Source organism: Phascolarctos cinereus, unplaced genomic scaffold, assembly GCF_003287225.1.
Source record: "Phascolarctos cinereus isolate Bilbo 61053 unplaced genomic scaffold, phaCin_HiC Scaffold_1;HRSCAF=81, whole genome shotgun sequence".
Taxonomy (NCBI): Eukaryota; Metazoa; Chordata; class Mammalia; order Diprotodontia; family Phascolarctidae; genus Phascolarctos; species Phascolarctos cinereus.
In genome coordinates, this window is record NW_027555514.1 from 57,858,480 (window position 1) to 57,878,261 (window position 19,782).

Here is a 19,782-nt window from a genome sequence, read left to right on the forward strand (position 1 = left end):
TCCCCTTTTGTTCTGATTCTTCTTCACAACATGACTAATGTGAAAATATGTTTAATATGATTATACATGTAAAGCCTATATCAGATTTCATGCCATCTTGGAGAGGGGGGAAGGAGAGGAAAAAAGTTTGGAATTTCAAACCTTACTAAAGTAAATGTTGAAAACTAAAAATAAATAAAATGGAGGAAGAAAGAAAGAAGAAAAACATTAAAAGGTTAAAAAAAGTATTTCCCTGGAAATAAATACAATCCATTTCCTTTCCCAGCAAGCCTGGGCAGTTCAGAAAGCTTGATGCTATTTTGTTTTTTCTTCCCCATGCTGCATAACAGAATAAATAGCAGGACCAGGGAAAGACACTTCTACTAGCTGTCCTCTGTAGAGTTTGAAGCAGAAATCTTTTCTTCTTCCCCTGAAACCTTTCCTTGGCTTAGTCATGTGAATGAATGCTATTTTCTGAAGGAAAAAAAAAAACAGTTTAACTACTTTTTGCTTTTAAAAATTTTTCATAGTCTAAAAAAGGTGTATCTTTTGATACCCCTTTGTTTCCAAATAGAACTGTCTATTCTCCTGTAACTGATTTTTTTTGTAATAAAGTTTTTTTTAAACCCACATTTCCACAAAACTAATGCTCTCATCTATTGAGTCTGACAGTATACCCAATATTCTACCTTTATAATACTCTACCTCTCCAGTAAAGGCAGAGTGGCATTTTTCATTTTCCTCTATAGGATCAAGTTTGGCCATTATAATCACAGCATTCAATCCTCCCACACTCCACCCCCACCCCATTGTGGCTTTTTTTGTTTGGTCCTTCCATTTGCTTTATTGTAATCATTGTGTATATTGTTTCCTCATTTCTGATTTCTTTATTTGGTATCTGTTCACACAAATTTAATGCTTCTTTATTTTCTTAATTTTTTCCTTATGTGATAGCAATTTTCCATAACATTCAAGTTCCTATTTTTCCTGAGCTCTTTGATGCCAAAAAAGTGCTGCCATATGTTATATATACATATGTGTATATACATATATGTATATATATATATATTTATGTATATGTATACATATATGTACATGTGTATATGTATGTATCCATGCATATTTCTGGTGCTGCTCTAAATGTTTTGGTGTATATGGGATCATTTTTTTATATCCTTGATGTTCTCAGAGTACATGCCTAGCAGTGAGATTTCTAGGTCAAATGCTGTGGATGTTTTAGTCATTTTATTTAAAGCATAACTCCAAATGGCCTGCAGAACAGTTGGGTTGACTCAAAGTTACATCATTACTATATTGGCATCCCTATCTTTCAGACCTTTATATTATTAAGCATGGCTTGGTTTGGCACTGAATAAAGGGAAAATAATTAGTCTACAGAGACTAACTTAATTTATTAATTTAATTTAAATGCAATTTATTTAGATTGAGAATTTAGGTAGTGATTGTGGGGGGAGATTATCATTTGAATAGTATGTAAAATGGAACTAGCATGACATAGTGGGAAGAACATTTACTGGATCTGGAGTGAAGGATCTGACTTTGAATTCTAACTCTGCCAATTACTACCTAGGCAACTTTTGCTAAATCCTCCCCCTTCCCTGGTGTGTGTCCTTATATTAAATGAAGGGGAATTTCCAGATGGCCACAAAGGTCTCTGCTAGCTCTCAGTCTGTGATATTAAGAGAAATCAAAAAATGAATAAAAAGTTATCATAGAAAAAGATATTTTTTGAAATATACTAAGAATTCATCTTGCTGAAAAAAAGTACAGAAATCATATATTCAAAAGCAGACAATTGCCAGTGTGGTATAGGATGGTGGGGAAAGAGAATGTATTGTTATATAGATTTGGGGGTTTTGTTGTTTTTCTTTGTGGAACCCTCAACTGGTGCAGGACTTCCTCTTGCTATTTCTGACTGTAGAGACAATCCTAAATCACATAGCATTGCTAGAAGCAGGTTAGGTTAGGTGGTGATTCCTTTCCAGACATCCTCATTATTGTGGAATTAAGCTGCCTCTTTTCATGATTTGACAAGTTTTATTTCTCCTCAGTGTTAGGATATAAAGGGCAAAGAATTATAGCTAAAAAAAAAAAGTATTGTCATATGTAAAGTTTCCCTTGACCAAAACAAATCCTCTCCTTTAATAGCTGGCCTGTAAACATGGAGCTGTGTTGATGGGCAAATCCAGGCCAGAGACACTTCCACCAAACCTAATGAAGTTACCGTCATTTTTACCTGTCATTATCAATATCTAGTCCCTACATTTAATCACATTCCTCCTGCAGTGATGTTACCATATGAACCATGAATATATTTTCACTGTGGTATGCATTTATAAATTTCGTCTTTCACATGTAAAAATTTCTAGGTATCCTAGTATGAGAATGTTGTCAACACACTGGAAGTTTTGGTAGTTGCCCATAAAAGAGTAATACAATCATTATGAAAAAGGCATATGAATGGATGGAAGGAGTGATAAAAGGCTTAACTGAGGAAAACACTAAAGGAGAGCTAGGACTAGCCTCATATCAGTAGAAAAGCTGCAAAGGAAAACAAAGGCTGAAGAATGGTGGACATGGGAAAACTTCCAGAGGGAAACTGAGTTGACATTCTGTCACAGTTTTCAAAAAGCCGTGTACTTGGCTAGAAATCCATAAATGTGTCAGATCCCAAAGGGAGCTTTTTTCTGAAAAATTTGATAATCTAAAGTTGGAAAACTAATCTTTAATTTCCCCTAACTAAAGCTTATTTCTTGGCTAGAAGAAGATATTCCAGCATTTTCTCTCCAAGATTTCTCAATCAGGGACATTTTTTTTTGCAAGGTTTTATATTGTCCTTAATCTTTGCAGTCCCTCAAAGGACTTAATTTTCTGTCCCAGAGCATAGTTAGACTAGAGGGAGATTTGGTTTTAGGTGAAGACAATTTCTCTACTTTAGCTAGGTTTCTTTCCTTTCATTTAATTACCATAGTTACTTAGTGGTACCTTTAGCTCATTTCTGTGGCATAGCAGAATTGAAGTAAGTACAGAACAGATTTTCCAGTGCTTATTAAACTTTTAAAACATATTGGAACATTGTACTGCTGGATGCAAACTGAATTCCAGATATCAAGACAAAAAATGTAGAAACCCTAAAAGCCTAGTTGTATGATAAAAAATAACTAGATGGCTTTAAATCTAACTGATTCTCCAGGAAGAAACAGAATGCTAAAAATTCTTTGGTATCTTTCTAGGCATGTATTATTATTTCATATGTTTTTCCCAGAAGTGGGCCAATGAACTATGTTTGTGAGATCTGAATGTTTCCCCCCTCAAGAGTTTCATCACAACACTGTTTTATTTTTTTTCCCTTTTCTCACATTTAGACAATCTCTGGTACTGTGGTGCCAAGGAAGGTTTATTAAGAAATAATAACATTGGATTGATGGCCCTTAATGCCTTCTCTGTATTTAGATGTCAATTTCTATTTTACAGTATTATTGAAAAAAAAAACTCAAAGGACATGCTCAGGTTACTAATGGCCTAAATTGAGACAATGTAATATCATTTGATATTAATGATCATCCTTTCTGCATTGTATATGTTTTTTAAATGTCCCGAAAATTACAGAGGTAAAAGAGATATTCGTTAAATATGAAATATATACCTGTGTGTATCTCTGTAAATAGATGTACACACATATATTCATGTATACATATGTCTGTGTTTTAATAAGAAAGACTCCTTTCCATGCGCCCCTCCCCCCAATGCCCTGTTGCCTATCCTTTGTTCCCTATCAGAAAATGCATAATAAGAAGCAAATAGCTGCACGTGTGAATGCTCCCACCTTGATGGGGAGAGAGAGAGATTGGGGCTAAGGAACAGGAAAATTGTTTGGTTTGAGTAGTTGCATAAGAGACTAGAAAGAAAGTGAACATTTAATAATTCTCCAAAAGAAAGAGATCAGTCATGACACGTCTCCCCATTTATTTAAAACTTTCTCAAAACTGTTATTGGGCTGTATTCAGTGTGTAAACATGATTTTGTACCTGAAAGCTGTTCAAACGTCTCTTCCAATCATCTCTCCCTATAGTCTTAGTAAAGGTTATTGCCAAAGTTGACAACTTTATGTGTTGATATAACATGATCCCTCTAGCTTCAGGGTCAACAAACTAAATTTCAACTGTGGAAATTCCTAGTTATTTACATTTGGTATAGTTTACAAAATTAGGTAGGAAGCAATTTTATATTTTAATATCCCATTTGAAGTGCTTATGATTTATTTTAATAGATCTTATTTTACATATTGTATATTTCTCCCTATTTACTTCCTTCACCCCTTCTAACAGAATTTAGCAGAAAAAGAGGAATATAAAACAAAAATTTATTAAAACCAATCAAGACATCAAAAAAAATCTTATTTTGCATGCAATGCTCCTCCCCTGACATTGCCAGCCTCTCTTCTGTGAGGTCAAGCTTGTTATTTTTCAATTATATTTTGAATTTTGCACATTCAACTTTGTTGTGTAGCTGTTGTTGTACCATGTTTACATTTTTGTAGACATTTTGTTTTCCTTAACTCACTTTACATTATTATTTTTAAGGTGCATAGGATACATTATGCTTTGTACTACTGGATGTGTGCATTTGTATCAATATGACAAAGACCCATGCTTTTCTTGGTATAGAAATTCCCAGTAGGGAAGCTTTGGAGAGCAGACTCTGAGGCTCAAGTGTTTCCAGTATTTTGCTAATTTAAAAAGTTTCTGCAAATATGTTGAAGAAAATAACTTTCTTCACATTATTCCAAATTGCTTTCCAGTATAGTTAGAGTTCCATTCACACTACTCTGCCAACAAAGCACTGGTGTGCCATCTTCCCATAACTCCTCTAGCATTGACTACTTCTGCTCTGCTCTTTGCATATTTGCTGCTCGTGAGATAAAACTTCAGGGTGGTTCAAAGGCTTTTTCTAAATTAATTGTATTTTTTGCATTGGGTTCTCTTATAGAGAAGAGCTCTACTATACAAAAAAGAAGATGATATAAGTATTACACATGTGAACTTAAAGCATTACATCTTTTAAAATATTAACATTGTTGCTCAAAGTGTTAATAATAATGAATCTACCCCAAATACCTTACAAATGAAGAGGAAAGTGAAAATATTACACTAGAAATTCTGGTACTCTGTTTGCCTAACTTATTTCACATCAGGACATAATTAATTTGTAGTAAAGAGTACATAATAATCCATACAAATTTAGCAATGTATATGAGATGTTTACTCACCTTAAACTACCATCAGACTCATTAAAATAAAGGTAATTATTTTATTTTATCATACAGTTACTGGAATCTTTCCAGACATCATGACTGGTAATATTAGTTTAGCTAATTGCCATTCCCTTGAATAGGAAGAGATCACTTGTATATAAGGATACAGATAAAAATCTGTTCTTTTTAGCAATGGAGGCCCACCTTGATTTTAACTGGGAAATGTACTTTTTCATCATTCAGCTAATATCTGATAAAATATGAGCCAATTAGCAGAATATGAGTGGGTTGATCATTCTCTTCACCAGTTAATAATCTATTTATTCAACTAATGACTAGGGTTCTAAATAATCAAAACAAATAACCCATAATTTCTGTATTGTGTTTTTTTTAATCTCTCTCACATATTATACCCACGTTCCAGGTAAGAAACTGAGTTATGAAGAGTTTTAAGTGACTTGTACAGGGGTACAGAGCCAGCAACTAGTGGATATAAAGTCATCTCTTTTATTGTTACTGAATGATTCATGTAAAATATAATATTGAACATTAATATGATCAATTAAATAGTTTAGTGCTAATTTATTTTTATAAAAATTTCAGTATGTAAAGTATAACTTTTCATTCCCTCTAAGTCTCTGAGGATTCTTTATCCATGCAATTTAATGTAGTCATAATTGGTATACCCTGTGTTCTGATTTTTATGCTTTGCATGATTTCTCAGATCTCTTCTCAGATTTACTTATATTTCTTAGACTTTATCTAAATAGTTTTATAGTATTCTGCCAGTGCACTATGATTTATTTAAACAGTTCACTACTTTTTTTTTCAATTTCATGTGATCCTGCTATAAAAATCTTTGAATAGGTAGCTGTTTCTTTTCAATAACATTTTCAGGGTGGCTAGATGGCGCAGTGGATAGAGTGCCAGCCTTAGATTTAGGAGGACCTGAGTTCAAGTCTGGCCTCTGACGCATAACACTTACTAGCTGTGTGACCCTGGGCAAGTCACTTAAACCCATTGCTTAACCACCCCCCCGCAAAAAAGGAAAAAATAACATTTTCAGGTTATATTGTAGTCAATGAAATTGAACTAAGAGGTAAAAGGTATGACTACTTCAGTAACTTTTTCCAATGTGCTGGTATATTACCGTCCAAAAAATTTACTCAAAGTTTGCAATTCTCTTGGCCATGAATTAGTCTACATGTTTTTCCACAATTCTACCAATGAGTTCCATTGGTATTGATTATTTTTGCCAATTCGGTGGTTGTAAAATGGCAGCTCAACATGGTTTTAATTTGCATCTCATTATTAGTGAGGTTGAGTGTTTTTCAAGTGCTTATTAACAATTTATGTTCTGTCTTTAGAAAACTGTGTTTACAAGATCCGCTAACACCCAGTCCATTTCTCTTTCCACTATAACCAACTAAAAATGTTTCTATAAACCTTCTATTAATGTTAAATTTTGGATAATTAAAACTATAATATGTAAAGTAAGGGAAGCCAGGAATTCTAGATAGTCATAAAAACAAAATGATATCACATTGTGGACTTAAAATTTCTTGAGGATTTGAATGCCCAAAGAGGGTTACGACATTTGAGGAAGTGAGTGTGGTGCGCTTGAAGGAGAATCAGGAACCCAACCTAAGTGAACCAGTGGGTACCTTTTGGGGAGGAGTTGAAGATGATGTCTGATAAAGGGGATGAATCAGTTTAGAGGTGGTTGGGAATGTTGAAATGCAAAGTTAATTCTCTGTAGACAGAGCCATTCAAGAGTTTTGACCTGGGCAATGGCATGAAGGAAATGATTACATAATGCTGTGGATTATTTAATTTTTTATGGAAGAAATATTTTGAGAAGATTAAAATTTCTTTTTAAGTACCTGCTAATAATTTAAAATCATTAAACATGCCCTGAAGAACATCTTTTGTATTCCATGGGCCATGTGCTAATGTGCAGTTGCCTGAATGTTTTACTCCAGAATCTCTTAAAACATCTGTCTTTCCTTTCTTCTTCTACCATTTATGGATAGGCAAAAATAGGTGAGTTTGGTTGGAGCATGGAAGCTCTGTGTGGATTTTTAATAATTATATCGAAAGCCAACATATTGACTCTCCACGAAGAGATGCGGTGACCACACCATCTCTATGTCTCCATAAGTTAGTGGTCTATTCTCATAGTGCCTTAGTAGTTCTCCCTTATTTCTTTTGTAGGTTTTCTTTGGTTTAACAGTTATTAGATATCTTAATGCTTCACTTTCTGAAAGTGTGTTAGGAAAACATTTCAGTGAAAGCACAGTGGAATATTTTCATAGGTTGTATGCACTTTTTAAACTCAGGTGAAACTATTTCTGGGTCATTTGGCATCCAAATGTTATGCCTTTAAAGGATGCCATCCAGGCTTTTGAAATGTATTTATTCAATAATTTGTCTGCAAAACAGTTCTGATAGTTTCTAGGAGAAATCCAAGAGAGATTCATTGTATACCTAAAAAATTCCAAATTATATTTTCAATAAATTAATTGTGTTTATTGAACTAAAAACAGTAAAACACCAGGAAACATCTTAACAGTAAGAACGTTCAGTTGCAAGAATAAAGAAGATCTGATCTCATTCTAGAATCGGTACCACTGAAAATATTTTGTGGGAAATGTTTAGAAGCAGTGAAATTCAATATGTTACTATTCACATTATTTTTTAACTCTCCAAATGAAACACAAACTTAGGAAAGCTGAAAGCTTCCTACTAATAAGTCTACTGTTCTTGTAGCCTCTACTGATGACAGTGCTGCAGAGAAAAAAGATGGAGCTCTCCATGCTGGTCTAATCATCGGAATCCTGATCCTCGTCCTCATCATAGCAACAGCCATCCTGGTGACAGTCTACATGTACAACCATCCAACATCAGCAGCCAGCATATTCTTCATTGAGGTAAGTAGAGGTCCTTGAGTACAACATTAGTTCTTTGACTTAATCCCAGTGTATGATCTTGCCATCTGTTCACATGCTACTGAGCAGACGTTTTACATTTGAGAGTAGCCAGAATTCATAAGAAATGGCTGATAAGCTGCCTTCATTCACAAACTCTGTTCCCGTTATCTTGGGATGTTTTATGGACTCAAACTACCTACTTTTGTAGATCTAAAGAAAATTGGAGCCATATTTGTCTGCCCTATTGTTGAATGCATGGTAACCAGCTGTTCTCCATCTCCAAGGTGGAAATGAGTAAAAACTCCAGCATGAGGGATACAGGAAATATCAATTCACCAATATATGTTTTTTGGTTGTTTGTTTTTTGCCTTCTATGGGCAAAGCAATTATTAGGGGTTGTGTATGGAGAGTAGAGAGGGAGTATCGTGATGCAAAATCATGATCCTTTCCTTTAAGGAATATGATGTAGATAGGTAAATGAATATATTACGTATATGTATATATGTACATATATATACACACACATACAGAGAGACTATATAAATAAATTCATATGTATTAACTCTATCTGTAGCATTTATGGCATATTTGTGAACATGTTAGTTATTTTTGTGTAGATGAGTCTGTATATATATAATTAGACAGATGGTAGGTAAAATAAATATTTGTACATATGAAGACTATGTCAGCAAAGACTTCCTCAGTGCTTTACTATCTATGTTATTCATCTGGAATATATCATTATTCCATGCTTTCAAGAATCTTTATTCCTTAGCATGGGGTCTTCCTACAATAGGGCAAATCTCTACAATCATTCTATGACTTTTGAGTTCATTTGACTGATAAATTCATCATTCTATAGCCAATCTAGTGATGAGTTTCCCAAATTGGTTAGCCTGCTCCTCAGACCATCTGAATGGTATGGAAGTCTTTCCTATCATCAAGCATTTTAAGTGCCTACTATGTGCCTAGCAATGCGTAAAGAAAAATGCATTTAACTAATTTATCAAAATAAACAACAACTGTATCCAAAAATCTTAAATTTTAAGATATGTTCACATGTTTAGAATTTTTTCTTAGGAGATTGGACTCAAAAGCATCTCCTGGTCCCTTTTAATGCTTTGTTGTGTTAGACACAAGTATGGTTTTGTTGTCATGCAAATCATAACTTTAAAATACAATAATGGGCTAGCCATTAAAAAATTTATTTGTTCTGCCAATTGTGTACATGATGGTGGAAAAAGCAACTTCATAAGGACCAGAAGAAATAAATTTCATAAATCTTCCAGTTAGGTATTTTCCATAAATAGTGTTCTTAGAAAATGTGACGATAATTGGGAAATTGGTTTGGCAAGCTGTTATTCATTTTTGTTAATGTGCTTTCTTTTCATGGGTATAAGTAGACAACGTGCATGTTTACCAATGTTTTTTATGCATTCGATAAAGGGCTGATATATAAGAAGTTGAAAAGACTCAGAGATCGCCAGCTGTCTAGCTATTGGTCCTATAACCCTTTATGTCATCCAGCACTTTCTGAAACCACACTGACTGCTTCCTAACATTATGAACCAAAGGTTATATCTCACATTAACCAAGTGCAACTATTACCTGCCTGGTTTTTCAACAGTTTAATCTAGCATTGCAAGGATATTAGAAGAGTCCATATCAAGGATTGGACTACTGTGACAAATTATAACAAAAACACTTAACTCCCTTTTTTCCTCTTATTAGAATATTGACTTTTGTGTTAATGGTTAGAATTGACATTTTGCAAGAAGGTAAGGCCCCATTTACTGTAAAGCATATGATTTACCAACAGTCTTAGCCCTAGAGTAATCACAACTGTGATGAAAGCAATTGTCCTCTTCTTTCCCATTCACAAACCCCAAGGATGAAGATTTATAATAGTCGTTCAGTTACTTTAGAGTCTAATCTTTTTGGTTAGTCACATCATTGGCATTAACAGTTATTCTCACACTAAAAAATTCCCCTTGAAAAAGTTTTCACTGGTGCACAGATGGTTCATTCTATACCTGATCATGAGGTAAATTATCATACTTTTGTTGGTGATGGTCCCCAGTAGAAATCTCTAATGCAAACCAAAATCAAGCATAGCCCTTCGCTGTTGCTAGTAAGTTTGGAAATAAACATAAACCTAGGAAAATGTCTTGTCCAAGTTTGGTCCTTTACTTTAGAAAGGATGTGGAAAAATGAGAAAGTTTCCAGTAAAGAACAAGAAAAATATTAATGTAGAAAATTGGTCATATGAGTAAAAGGTTGGATAAGTTATAGTTGCTTATTATAAAAACTGTCTATAAGGTTTTTAAAAATACTCATAATTATTCCATTTTTCCTCAAAAGAACAAACAAGAAATTGAAAGAGTGTAGTTATATGAAAGTGCTTTTTGCCTCTCATAAGAGCATTTAGTTTTTTCCGTAGCATTATGATTGTTAATTTCCTTAAACCATTAGTGTGCAGAAAAAATGTATGTAAGCCAAAGAAATGTATAGCTTCTGAAATTCAGACAGTAATATTTTAACTCCTATATACACAAAAGATTTAGGTGTACAACACAATCCAGACAGCCTTCTGTCATGGTGATGAAAGTATTAATTGAATCAATAATGCATCAGTGGGGGAAAAACATAAGGAAAATGGAGCCTGTTAGGATAAGGGCAGAGCTGATGTCAAGTGGGGTATGCCAGTGATAGTCAAAATAGTATAAGTCAGAAAAATAGAAGAGTTATGATAGTGATTTCCTACTCCAAAGGAATTTTGAGAAGGATGTTTCTAAGAGGTCAAGATAATGTGGTGCCTTTGGTAAAGTACAAGGCTGTCAATGGTGACTTGGTTGGGGGGGGCAGTGTGGAGAGTTTTAGTAGGGTAAAATAAAAGTCAGATTACAGGGGATTAAGCAGATAATGGGTGATGAGAAAATGTAATCAAAACCTGTAACATTAGAGCATGTGCATTTCAGATATTTTTGGAAATAGGTACAAGGGAAAAATCAATAGAGGGGATACCTATATTCATCTCAGAAGGCAGAGGGGAAAAAATAAGTAAGATAATGATAAAAGTACATATAGGAGCAGAATCTTTCTTCAAAATTGAGGAAGGAAAGGAATCCAAGGCACTGGGGGATTGGGGTAGCATTTCGGCAAAGGAGGAGGCAAACAGTGCCAAAGAGGAGATCATGAACAGTGTTTTGGAAAACATCTAGATGAGAGCTGAATGATGATATATAGTCAGTTTAATGCCACAGAACTTGGGTGGGAAGGGACTGCAGAGGCCTTCTAATCTAACTCCTTCCTTTCCAGATGATGAAGCTAAGGCCCAGAACATGTCCAAGGTCATCTCTTGGGTTAAAAAAAAAGAATATTGTCACAGTCAGTAGGGCAAAAAGTTTCTAACATCAAGATGTCCAGTTTGCAATGAATTTCAAGTACTAGATTGGATTTTTTCTTCAGGAAAAAGGGTTATTCTTTGTTGTGTCTTTACAAACTTTGCATATATTAGCAAAGAAAATGCAGCCTATCATCCTTGACAGAAAAAAATAAAATAAAATCTTATTTACTTCCATTGAAAAGTTCACTGAAAAAGCACTTGCTCTGGAAATAGAGGGCCTGGGTTCAAATGCCCCTTAGTGGCCTCAGTTTCCTTACCTATAAAATGAGGGGATTGAACTAGAGATCCCTTTGAACTCTAGAATACTAATGAAGTGTCCATCCACAATCTATCCTTTAAAAGAAACAGAAGGAGTAGTTCTGAATTTCTTAAAATGTACATCCTGAGTTTTACAGGAAGCCTCATATTTTTGCTCCTCTCTGGTCCTCACTGCTAGAAGTTCTGATGCTTACATGCAAGACCTTACTATGTCAGCCACTGGCAGTGGTGTCCACCATTTTGGGTCATTAAAATAGACCTTTGTTTGGCCAGTTTGTCATATATGCGAAGGTTATTTCCTCTTCCTAATTGGACTAAACACAACTGTGGCTAAATAGGACCAGTGAATAATGAGCCTGAGCCAATTGTGATCCTTGAGTTTTCCTAGTGGCTGGAGACAAAGGGCACCCCGATGGAGAAACACATACCTAAATAGCTGTTGGATTGGGGTGGGGCAGGGTGGAAATGAATGATGATGAGAGCTTGGCTTCTTATTTTTTTCAGCTGTTAGATTGACTCTTCTTTTAAGGGATTATAAAGGAAGCGGCATTATGCTGCCTTTACAATAAATGTAGAAGGGTAAGTCAACAGTAGCTAAGAATCACTCCTCTTTTCCTTACTTTAAAAGCCATGTCATTCTTTTTGAAAGTTCAGGAGGAAATGAATCCTGATTTTTTTTTTATTTCTTAGGGGAAGCAAAGGAGGGCTCAGTGGTGATAAATTACTACAAGGGAGGAAAAAGATCAAGAGAACTGTAACGAGAAGGGGTCAACTTCAACCCCTTGAGCTACATTATTAGATGACAGCTTTGTAGAAATACAAATAGAAACATAGGAAAGGATTGAAATGAGATTTTTTCCAGTTCATACATGAGCTGTTTCCAATATTGTCTTACTGGAGCCTCTCTGGTTTGCTCAGGCATTTCAGTGAAAGTGACTATTATCAATCTCAATAGAGATAGATCTATATCTATCTATCCATCTGTGTGCAAAATCTCCAGAATAACAGTATTCTTATGGAGAGACTATTTATTTTAATTTAAATTACCATCATCAGAAGAATTTTCCTAATGAAATGCAACATTCTTTCTCCGATTTACTAGGAATAATCATTAGGAATAACAAGCCTTTTGCTCCACTAAGTTGTCTGCTCTATTTCCTTCCCGAGTAATCACATGAAGTTGGTTATTTTTAAATGGCTCAGAACTAGGGACTGTATGGATTAGGAGGAATAGTTTTGAGGTACAAAAAGGGGAAAACAAATGAATTATTCAATTTAATTAATAATGCCCCCCCAGTGAGGTGCTTTATGCCAGGTTGGGTAATGCCATTTTAAATATGTGATTTGCACTTTGGATATTCTAACACCTAGTATATTTGAAAAGTTGTGGCCCTGCAGCCAAGTTACATGGTAACCATCCTCTAGTTGCTTGTGAAAACAGTATTTATTTTGGGAGGACTAAGTTTAACAGACTCATGTTATCAGGATTAATGATCCTCAAAATATCAACTGATAAGAATTTTAATATAGTTCATCTAGTTAGTATAAACATAATAAAGTCAGGATCTAGGTTTTGTCTGGGCAAAATTGATTTTTCATGGCACTGAACATGACATGACTAGGAAGTGAATTCAGGGCATGGGTAATAACAGTTTTGTTTTTACTAATAGTAACCATTGCATAGATGTATTACTAATTAGGTGCTTTTTAAAACGACAGTGAAGCATTAAGAATAAATTATTTCCCCTGCCTTCCATAGTAAATTGAGACATTGTCCCAATGTGCAGGTACAACATCTATTTAACAATATTAACATAATACCAACATGCTTTAAGATTTGTAAAATGCTTTACATATACCGTTTAATCTCATTTGAGGTTCATAACAATCCTGAAAGGCAGGTGCTCCCATTATCCCTCTCTTACAGATGAGGAAACTGAAGCCAAGACAAAAGTTAATTGACTTGCTCACAGCCTCTCACAGTTTGTGTGTCTCAGGATGATTGTAAAACCAGGTTTTCTGGACACCAAATCTACTCATTTATTTGCCACGTTGCCTTCACAATGGAAATCTGCTAAATATCATAGGTATAATTTTAGGGAAGGTTGAACATTTTGGAGAATGGAAAGCATGGATCATCTGAGTACATAAATGCATTTTTCCCAGCTCTTTGAAGTAGTAATAAAGAAGTTCAAACCTACTTACCCCACCCAAATTAGAGCAGATCTTTATCTTTTCAGTTTCGAATGAGATCCATCCCAAATCAAAATTCACATTGCTATGTGGCAATAGGGTTCTTGGGTAGTCTCTTAAATCCCTTACCTCTTGCTTTTAAATCACTGTAGCTTGACAGGCCACATCACAGTCATTCAATTCTGTACAAGTAGCTGTTGAAAATCTGCCAGAAAAAAAAATGTAATTTATTAGATAAGTATTACATCCTCAAACTTCACGTAAGGGAATGCTTCCCTTTGCCACGTAGGTCACACCACCCACAATGAGTGACTTGTGAGTTATTGGACCAAGAAACTTTATCACCTGGTGGTCATTCTTCTGCTAATAAGCTCCTCCAAATGCATCTAGATGGGCAGTGACAGATATTTTGTTATGCCAGCAAAGGCTTCAGGAACCAAGAAAGTCCATAAGCAAATCTTTCAAATAAGGGAATAATGTTAAATTACAAAATAACATTGACCAGAAATCAGAGTTTGTTTGTATTTGAGGCAACCTGTGAGGTCATCTAGGCCTGTGGGATAAAACCCAAATAGAAATGGATTCCTGCTGGATACATACTGACTTAGAAAACTATAATTAGCATTATCTAGGAGATAGACAGACAGATACAGATATATGCAGAGATCTTTATATAGAGACTTAGATTTAAATATAAAACACAGGCATATTTATATACACACATATATTTAATTTTGCTAAATGTTTTTCAATTTTGTTGTAATTTGGTTGGGGCTGCATTCTGGAATTTTGCAGGTTTTAGGTCTGACACTTCAGATCTAGTCCAAGAACACTCATTTTACAGAGAAGGAAACAAGAGGTCCATAGAAGTAGAAAAAGAACAACACTTGTCTAAAGTCATACAGCTACTGAATTGTACAAGACCAAGGAACATGAGTCTTCTGACCACAATAATAATGCTGTAGAAAATGCTTGAGATTTGGAGTTTAGTGGCCACGAGGTCAAAATAGGGCTCTGCCACCTACCTCCATGACCCTAGACAAATCAGTTTATTTTGGGAGGCTCCAGTTTTCTCATCTGTAAAATGAAAAGGTTCCAATGTCCCTTCTTGCTTGAAATTTTTCTCTCTCCTTGTGATATCAATGTTCTTTCCACTACATGAAATATAAAGAATAGATTTGTTTTAATTTTCATAGGCTAACCCTCATACCTGTAATGTTTTCCTTCTTTGTAACCCACATGCTTAGCATCATGCATATAATATGGCATTTACTAAACAAATACTCATTATCCTAACCAGCAAATGAATACAACAACCTAAAATGTTCACTTCCTAAAGCTCATTTTTCTGAGACTACTATTAAAGCAGTTGGTACACTATATTCACAGCTCTGATACTAAAAATCTACTTCTGCCATAGGCAGCACACAGAGATTTAGAGAACTACTCGTTAAACAAGCTTATCTTAAAATCTGAACTAACATTTTTTTTTCCTATTCCTAATTTCACCTGAATCTTTGACCATTACTACACTTTCCACTATAGTGAGGGAGGGAAAATGCATTTTCTTCTTCCCCTTCTCCAACTAGGGCAAGCACAGTCTCTTACACGTTGAAACATCTGTGTGCTGGACAGGGATATAGCTGAGTCATCTCCAAACCACAGAAAGCATTTGTGTCTCCCCCCCCCCCCTCCTTACTCTCAGGAGGGGGAAATATCAGTCATGACCTGGAGGAGCTAAGAGGAAAATAACAGCCATTCCATTCTTCTCCCCACATTTCTCTATTCACTAAATAGCATTGTCTCACAATCATCCTTCCCTCTGGAGTCAAAAGAAAAAGAAGTACATCCACCTTCCTTCTTGAGCAGAAATGGCCTTTTATTTCTGTGGGTTCTGAGTTGGTCCCTGCGCAACAATCACATCCACTTTTTGTCTTTCCCATGAAAGGTTGAGTCTGCTACTAAAATATTTCTACTTGGATTTGCATTCAAATTAAATGGCTGAGTGACTAAGGTTTTATAGTAACCATGATGTTATTTTGTCCGTAAAATAAGGAGAAAGAACTCTTTAAATTGCAAAAGGAAGCTACTAGTATAGGAAATAGTCACCATCTAGTGGATACAAAGCCACATGGTAAGTTTATAACAATAATGAAAAATAAAGCAAATATTGGATTGCTTTTTGACCCAGGAAATGGTTGGTTGTTTGGTTTTTATTTTTAAGAAAGAGATTGCAGCAGGTTCTCTCTATTCAGGAAACTGAGAGAAGCAAATGAACCCAATAATAAAAACTAGAATATATTTAGACCATTGATCAGAGATAAATCAAGTGAACGTTTAGGACAGAAACATATAGATGGTGACAGATCTAGGTGTAGATTTCACATCACTGCTAAGAGAATGAGATTGAAATAAAATGGAAGGAGATAAAACTGTTTATAGAAAATAACTCAGCAATAACTCAGTCAAGTCATTCATTGCCTACACTGCTGGGGATCCAAAGAAAGATAAAAACCATTATTACCCTCAAGGAGCTCCCAATTTAATGGAGGAAGACAATATGCAAATAACTAAGTAGAAACAAAATGTCTCCAAGATAAATTTGGACCTAATCTATGACATCTTGGGATAAAATGCTGTTTGGTGATGGTTATCAAATTTGAACTGGTTAGTAGAATTAATTTGCGATAGTTATTTTGTGCATTTTTCTTCTTAAAGTCAAAAGATTTAATGATGAAGGAGGTAGGCTAAATGTAATAAAATTTAAAAATAGTATCATTCCTCAGATACAAATAATAAATATTTGTGATTGGCCGGCTGGCTTATCTCTATCTCCACTCGGGTAAATAACAAATAATAAATTCAGATTTCAGTGGGAGAAGTATTTACACTAATATAAGGAAAACCTTTATAACGTGACATCATAGAAAGACACTGAAAATGAGTTCTTTAACGTTTGTAATATAAGGTGGAACACAAGCCTTACCAGGTCACAGAATCATAGATTCAGAGCCGGAAGGGACTACAAAGGCCATTCAATACAATGCCCTCATTTTTTCAGATGAGGAAACTGAAGCACAGGGTTAAGTAAATAGGCCACGGTTATAAAGCTATCAGAAGTCTTAGGCAGAACTTGAACTCAGGTCTTCTTGATTCCGAATCCAGCGCTCCAGCCACTGAACCATGCTATCTTTCCTCAATCAAGAAGGCTCTGAGTCCACAGATATGGAATGTGGCTGTGCCACCTCAGAACTAGTTTTGATAGAATTTGAGAGGTTTATCATCACAAGGTTGGCCACCAGGTGCCAATACTGCTCATGAAACCTTCTACCAAAGCACAGAGGCCTTGTACACTGCATTAGTATAAATGGTTATGAACATTGATGAAATCATAGGTCCTCCAAGACTGAAAATATGGAAGTTAACATAAGTGCTGCCCCCATAAGGATTATTAAATTGCTGAATAATAACAAGTGTTGACTCTTCTGTGCTAGAGAGTTTTAAGAATGATAGGTATTGACCTCAGGAAGTGAACTCTTCTTTTTTGAAGAATACATCAAAATCCTCCTCTTGCCATAGTATTTTTCTCTCTGTGTTAATAAGAGCAGGGATAGACACCATCAAAGATGAAAGCCACACACAACATAAAGACAATATTTTCATGGCAGATTTTTATGGAATGCAGAAAAGACCAGAGAGCTTCTGTCTTTTCTTCTTCTAAGTCACTCTCTACGGTAGACAATGAGAAGGTTAAAAAGCAGACAAAAGGAGGGAAAAGCAAGAGTAACCCCCTAACTAGATAACCAGGCACAGGATATCATAGAGTTGACCACAGAATGAAAACATCTTTTTTCACAGGAACTAACTGGGATCCATCAGACCAACTATGCTAAATACCACTGACCACTTTTGTGATGCTACTCTTATAAAAGTCATTTCCTGGGATATCAGCTGTTAAGAGTACTTGGGTAGTGATGATGGCTTACATAATGCCACTTGTAATGGCCATCAGCACTTTCTTATCACAGAAGAAATTTATGACACTCTCACCCTAGCTTTCATAGAAATTACATGAGTCTTTGTAAAAGACAGCAATGTGCTGTTCGCTTTTGAAGAGCCTGGAACAAGAAATGATTAAAGGCTGATGATACTAGCCAATTAAAGGCTGTTTGTAGAGATGAGGGTGATGAGTGCATCTGCTTGGAGCTTGCATAATCAATCTTCTGCATTATTGTCTTACAAATGCAGTGGTGTTTCACCCCCTCTCTTCTCTCTTCACAGATATCACTTCCTTGCAATTTGAAAAAAACTTGGTCAGTATGACAAGAACAGTGTGTGGCCAAAATTAACATATCAAATAATTGTAATAATTTTATAAATGCCCATTTGCTATAATTGAATCACCTGAAGAGGAGGAGGGAGAGAGGCTTCTATTTTGAATTTAATTTGGTACCCTTTATAAACTAATAACCAAAAATAAATGTGTGTGCATGCATCAGTGAGTGGTGAGAAATGAAATGTCCTTCTAGCAGGGAATCAGTTTCAGGCCTGTGGCTATCTGTGAATTTGTGCTGCCATCATCTTCATCCCTCAATTGAATTCCAATCACTTTTTGAAGTTGGGAGAGACCCAGGTCACTTGATATTATATTTTTAATTGTTCTATATGTTAAATACCCTGTCATGATGACAGTAAATAGTCCCACACCTATACATGTTTCATTTTCCAAAGATCAGAGTAGTTGGAAAAGTTAGTTGCTTTCTAGCTTTAAAAGAAGCTTTTCTTTGCCTTAATTCACAAGTATCGGTGTGCTCAGTATCCGTTTTATAAGAAGCTCCTCCCCCCCATGAAGAATTCAGGCAGCTTGATTGCATTTCCAGGCAGCTCTAACTCACATTAGACATTTACTGGAATATTCACAACTCAAGGCAGCCCTCCCTTATTCTTTTAACCACATCACCATGCAACAGTGAATTGGCTCATTTACAGAGAGGCTACAAACCTCTTTTTAAAAGTGACATGATTATTGTAATAAGTACTAGATGCCCCCACTTGCTAGCCAGATAAGCAGATCAGAATTCCTTTTGCAGAAAGTGAGCTAAAGTTGGTGTTCTGGTTAAGGAGATCATGGACAAATTTCCATATCAGTACAAGACTGGAGACAAGTCATAAGACCAAACAAAGCTGATGTCCTATTGGTGTGCCTTAAGAAAAATCCATTAGCTTTAGAGTAGTACCTATAATGTTCAAGGAACTACATATTAGGTGTTGCAGGGGACAAAAAATAATTAATACACCGCCACAAAGCAGATGGTAATATAGTTGGAGAAATAAGATACAAATATGTGAAGATTTTAATAAATTACAAATGTTATGGAACATTACAAATCTTTAATCTCATTACTTTCAGCTTCTGTAACGAACAAGGCCTTAATTTTGGTATAGTGGATAGCCAACCAGTCTCAGAGGTGAGAAGCTGATGGTATTCAAGTCTTGCTCTTGGCATATGCTGAATGAATGACCAGGACAAATCACTTAACTTCTCAGTGCCCCAAGGCAATTTTTCAAGACTCTAAGCTGCAAGAGTAGGTACCAATCTGCCATGGTAGAGAGATTTTCCTAAAACAATGTAATCACAGGTCTTGTCCAGTCCCATAAAACTGTTAGTAATAATAATGATAATCAGGTAATCACCCCAAATATGCTCAGCAATGTACCTAACTCTAGAAGGTAAATGATAA

General features: G+C 35.3%; 1 protein-coding gene across 1 annotated transcript in view; it reads left to right on the forward strand.

Annotated features, from left to right (window-relative positions):
- The window catches only part of PLXDC2 (plexin domain containing 2), a 495,943-nt gene that overhangs the window by 459,813 nt on the left and 16,348 nt on the right, over window positions 1–19,782 (forward strand). The window contains 1 exon segment of the mRNA XM_020966887.2: window positions 8,024–8,184. Coding sequence (XP_020822546.1) covers window positions 8,024–8,184 — 161 coding nt within the window.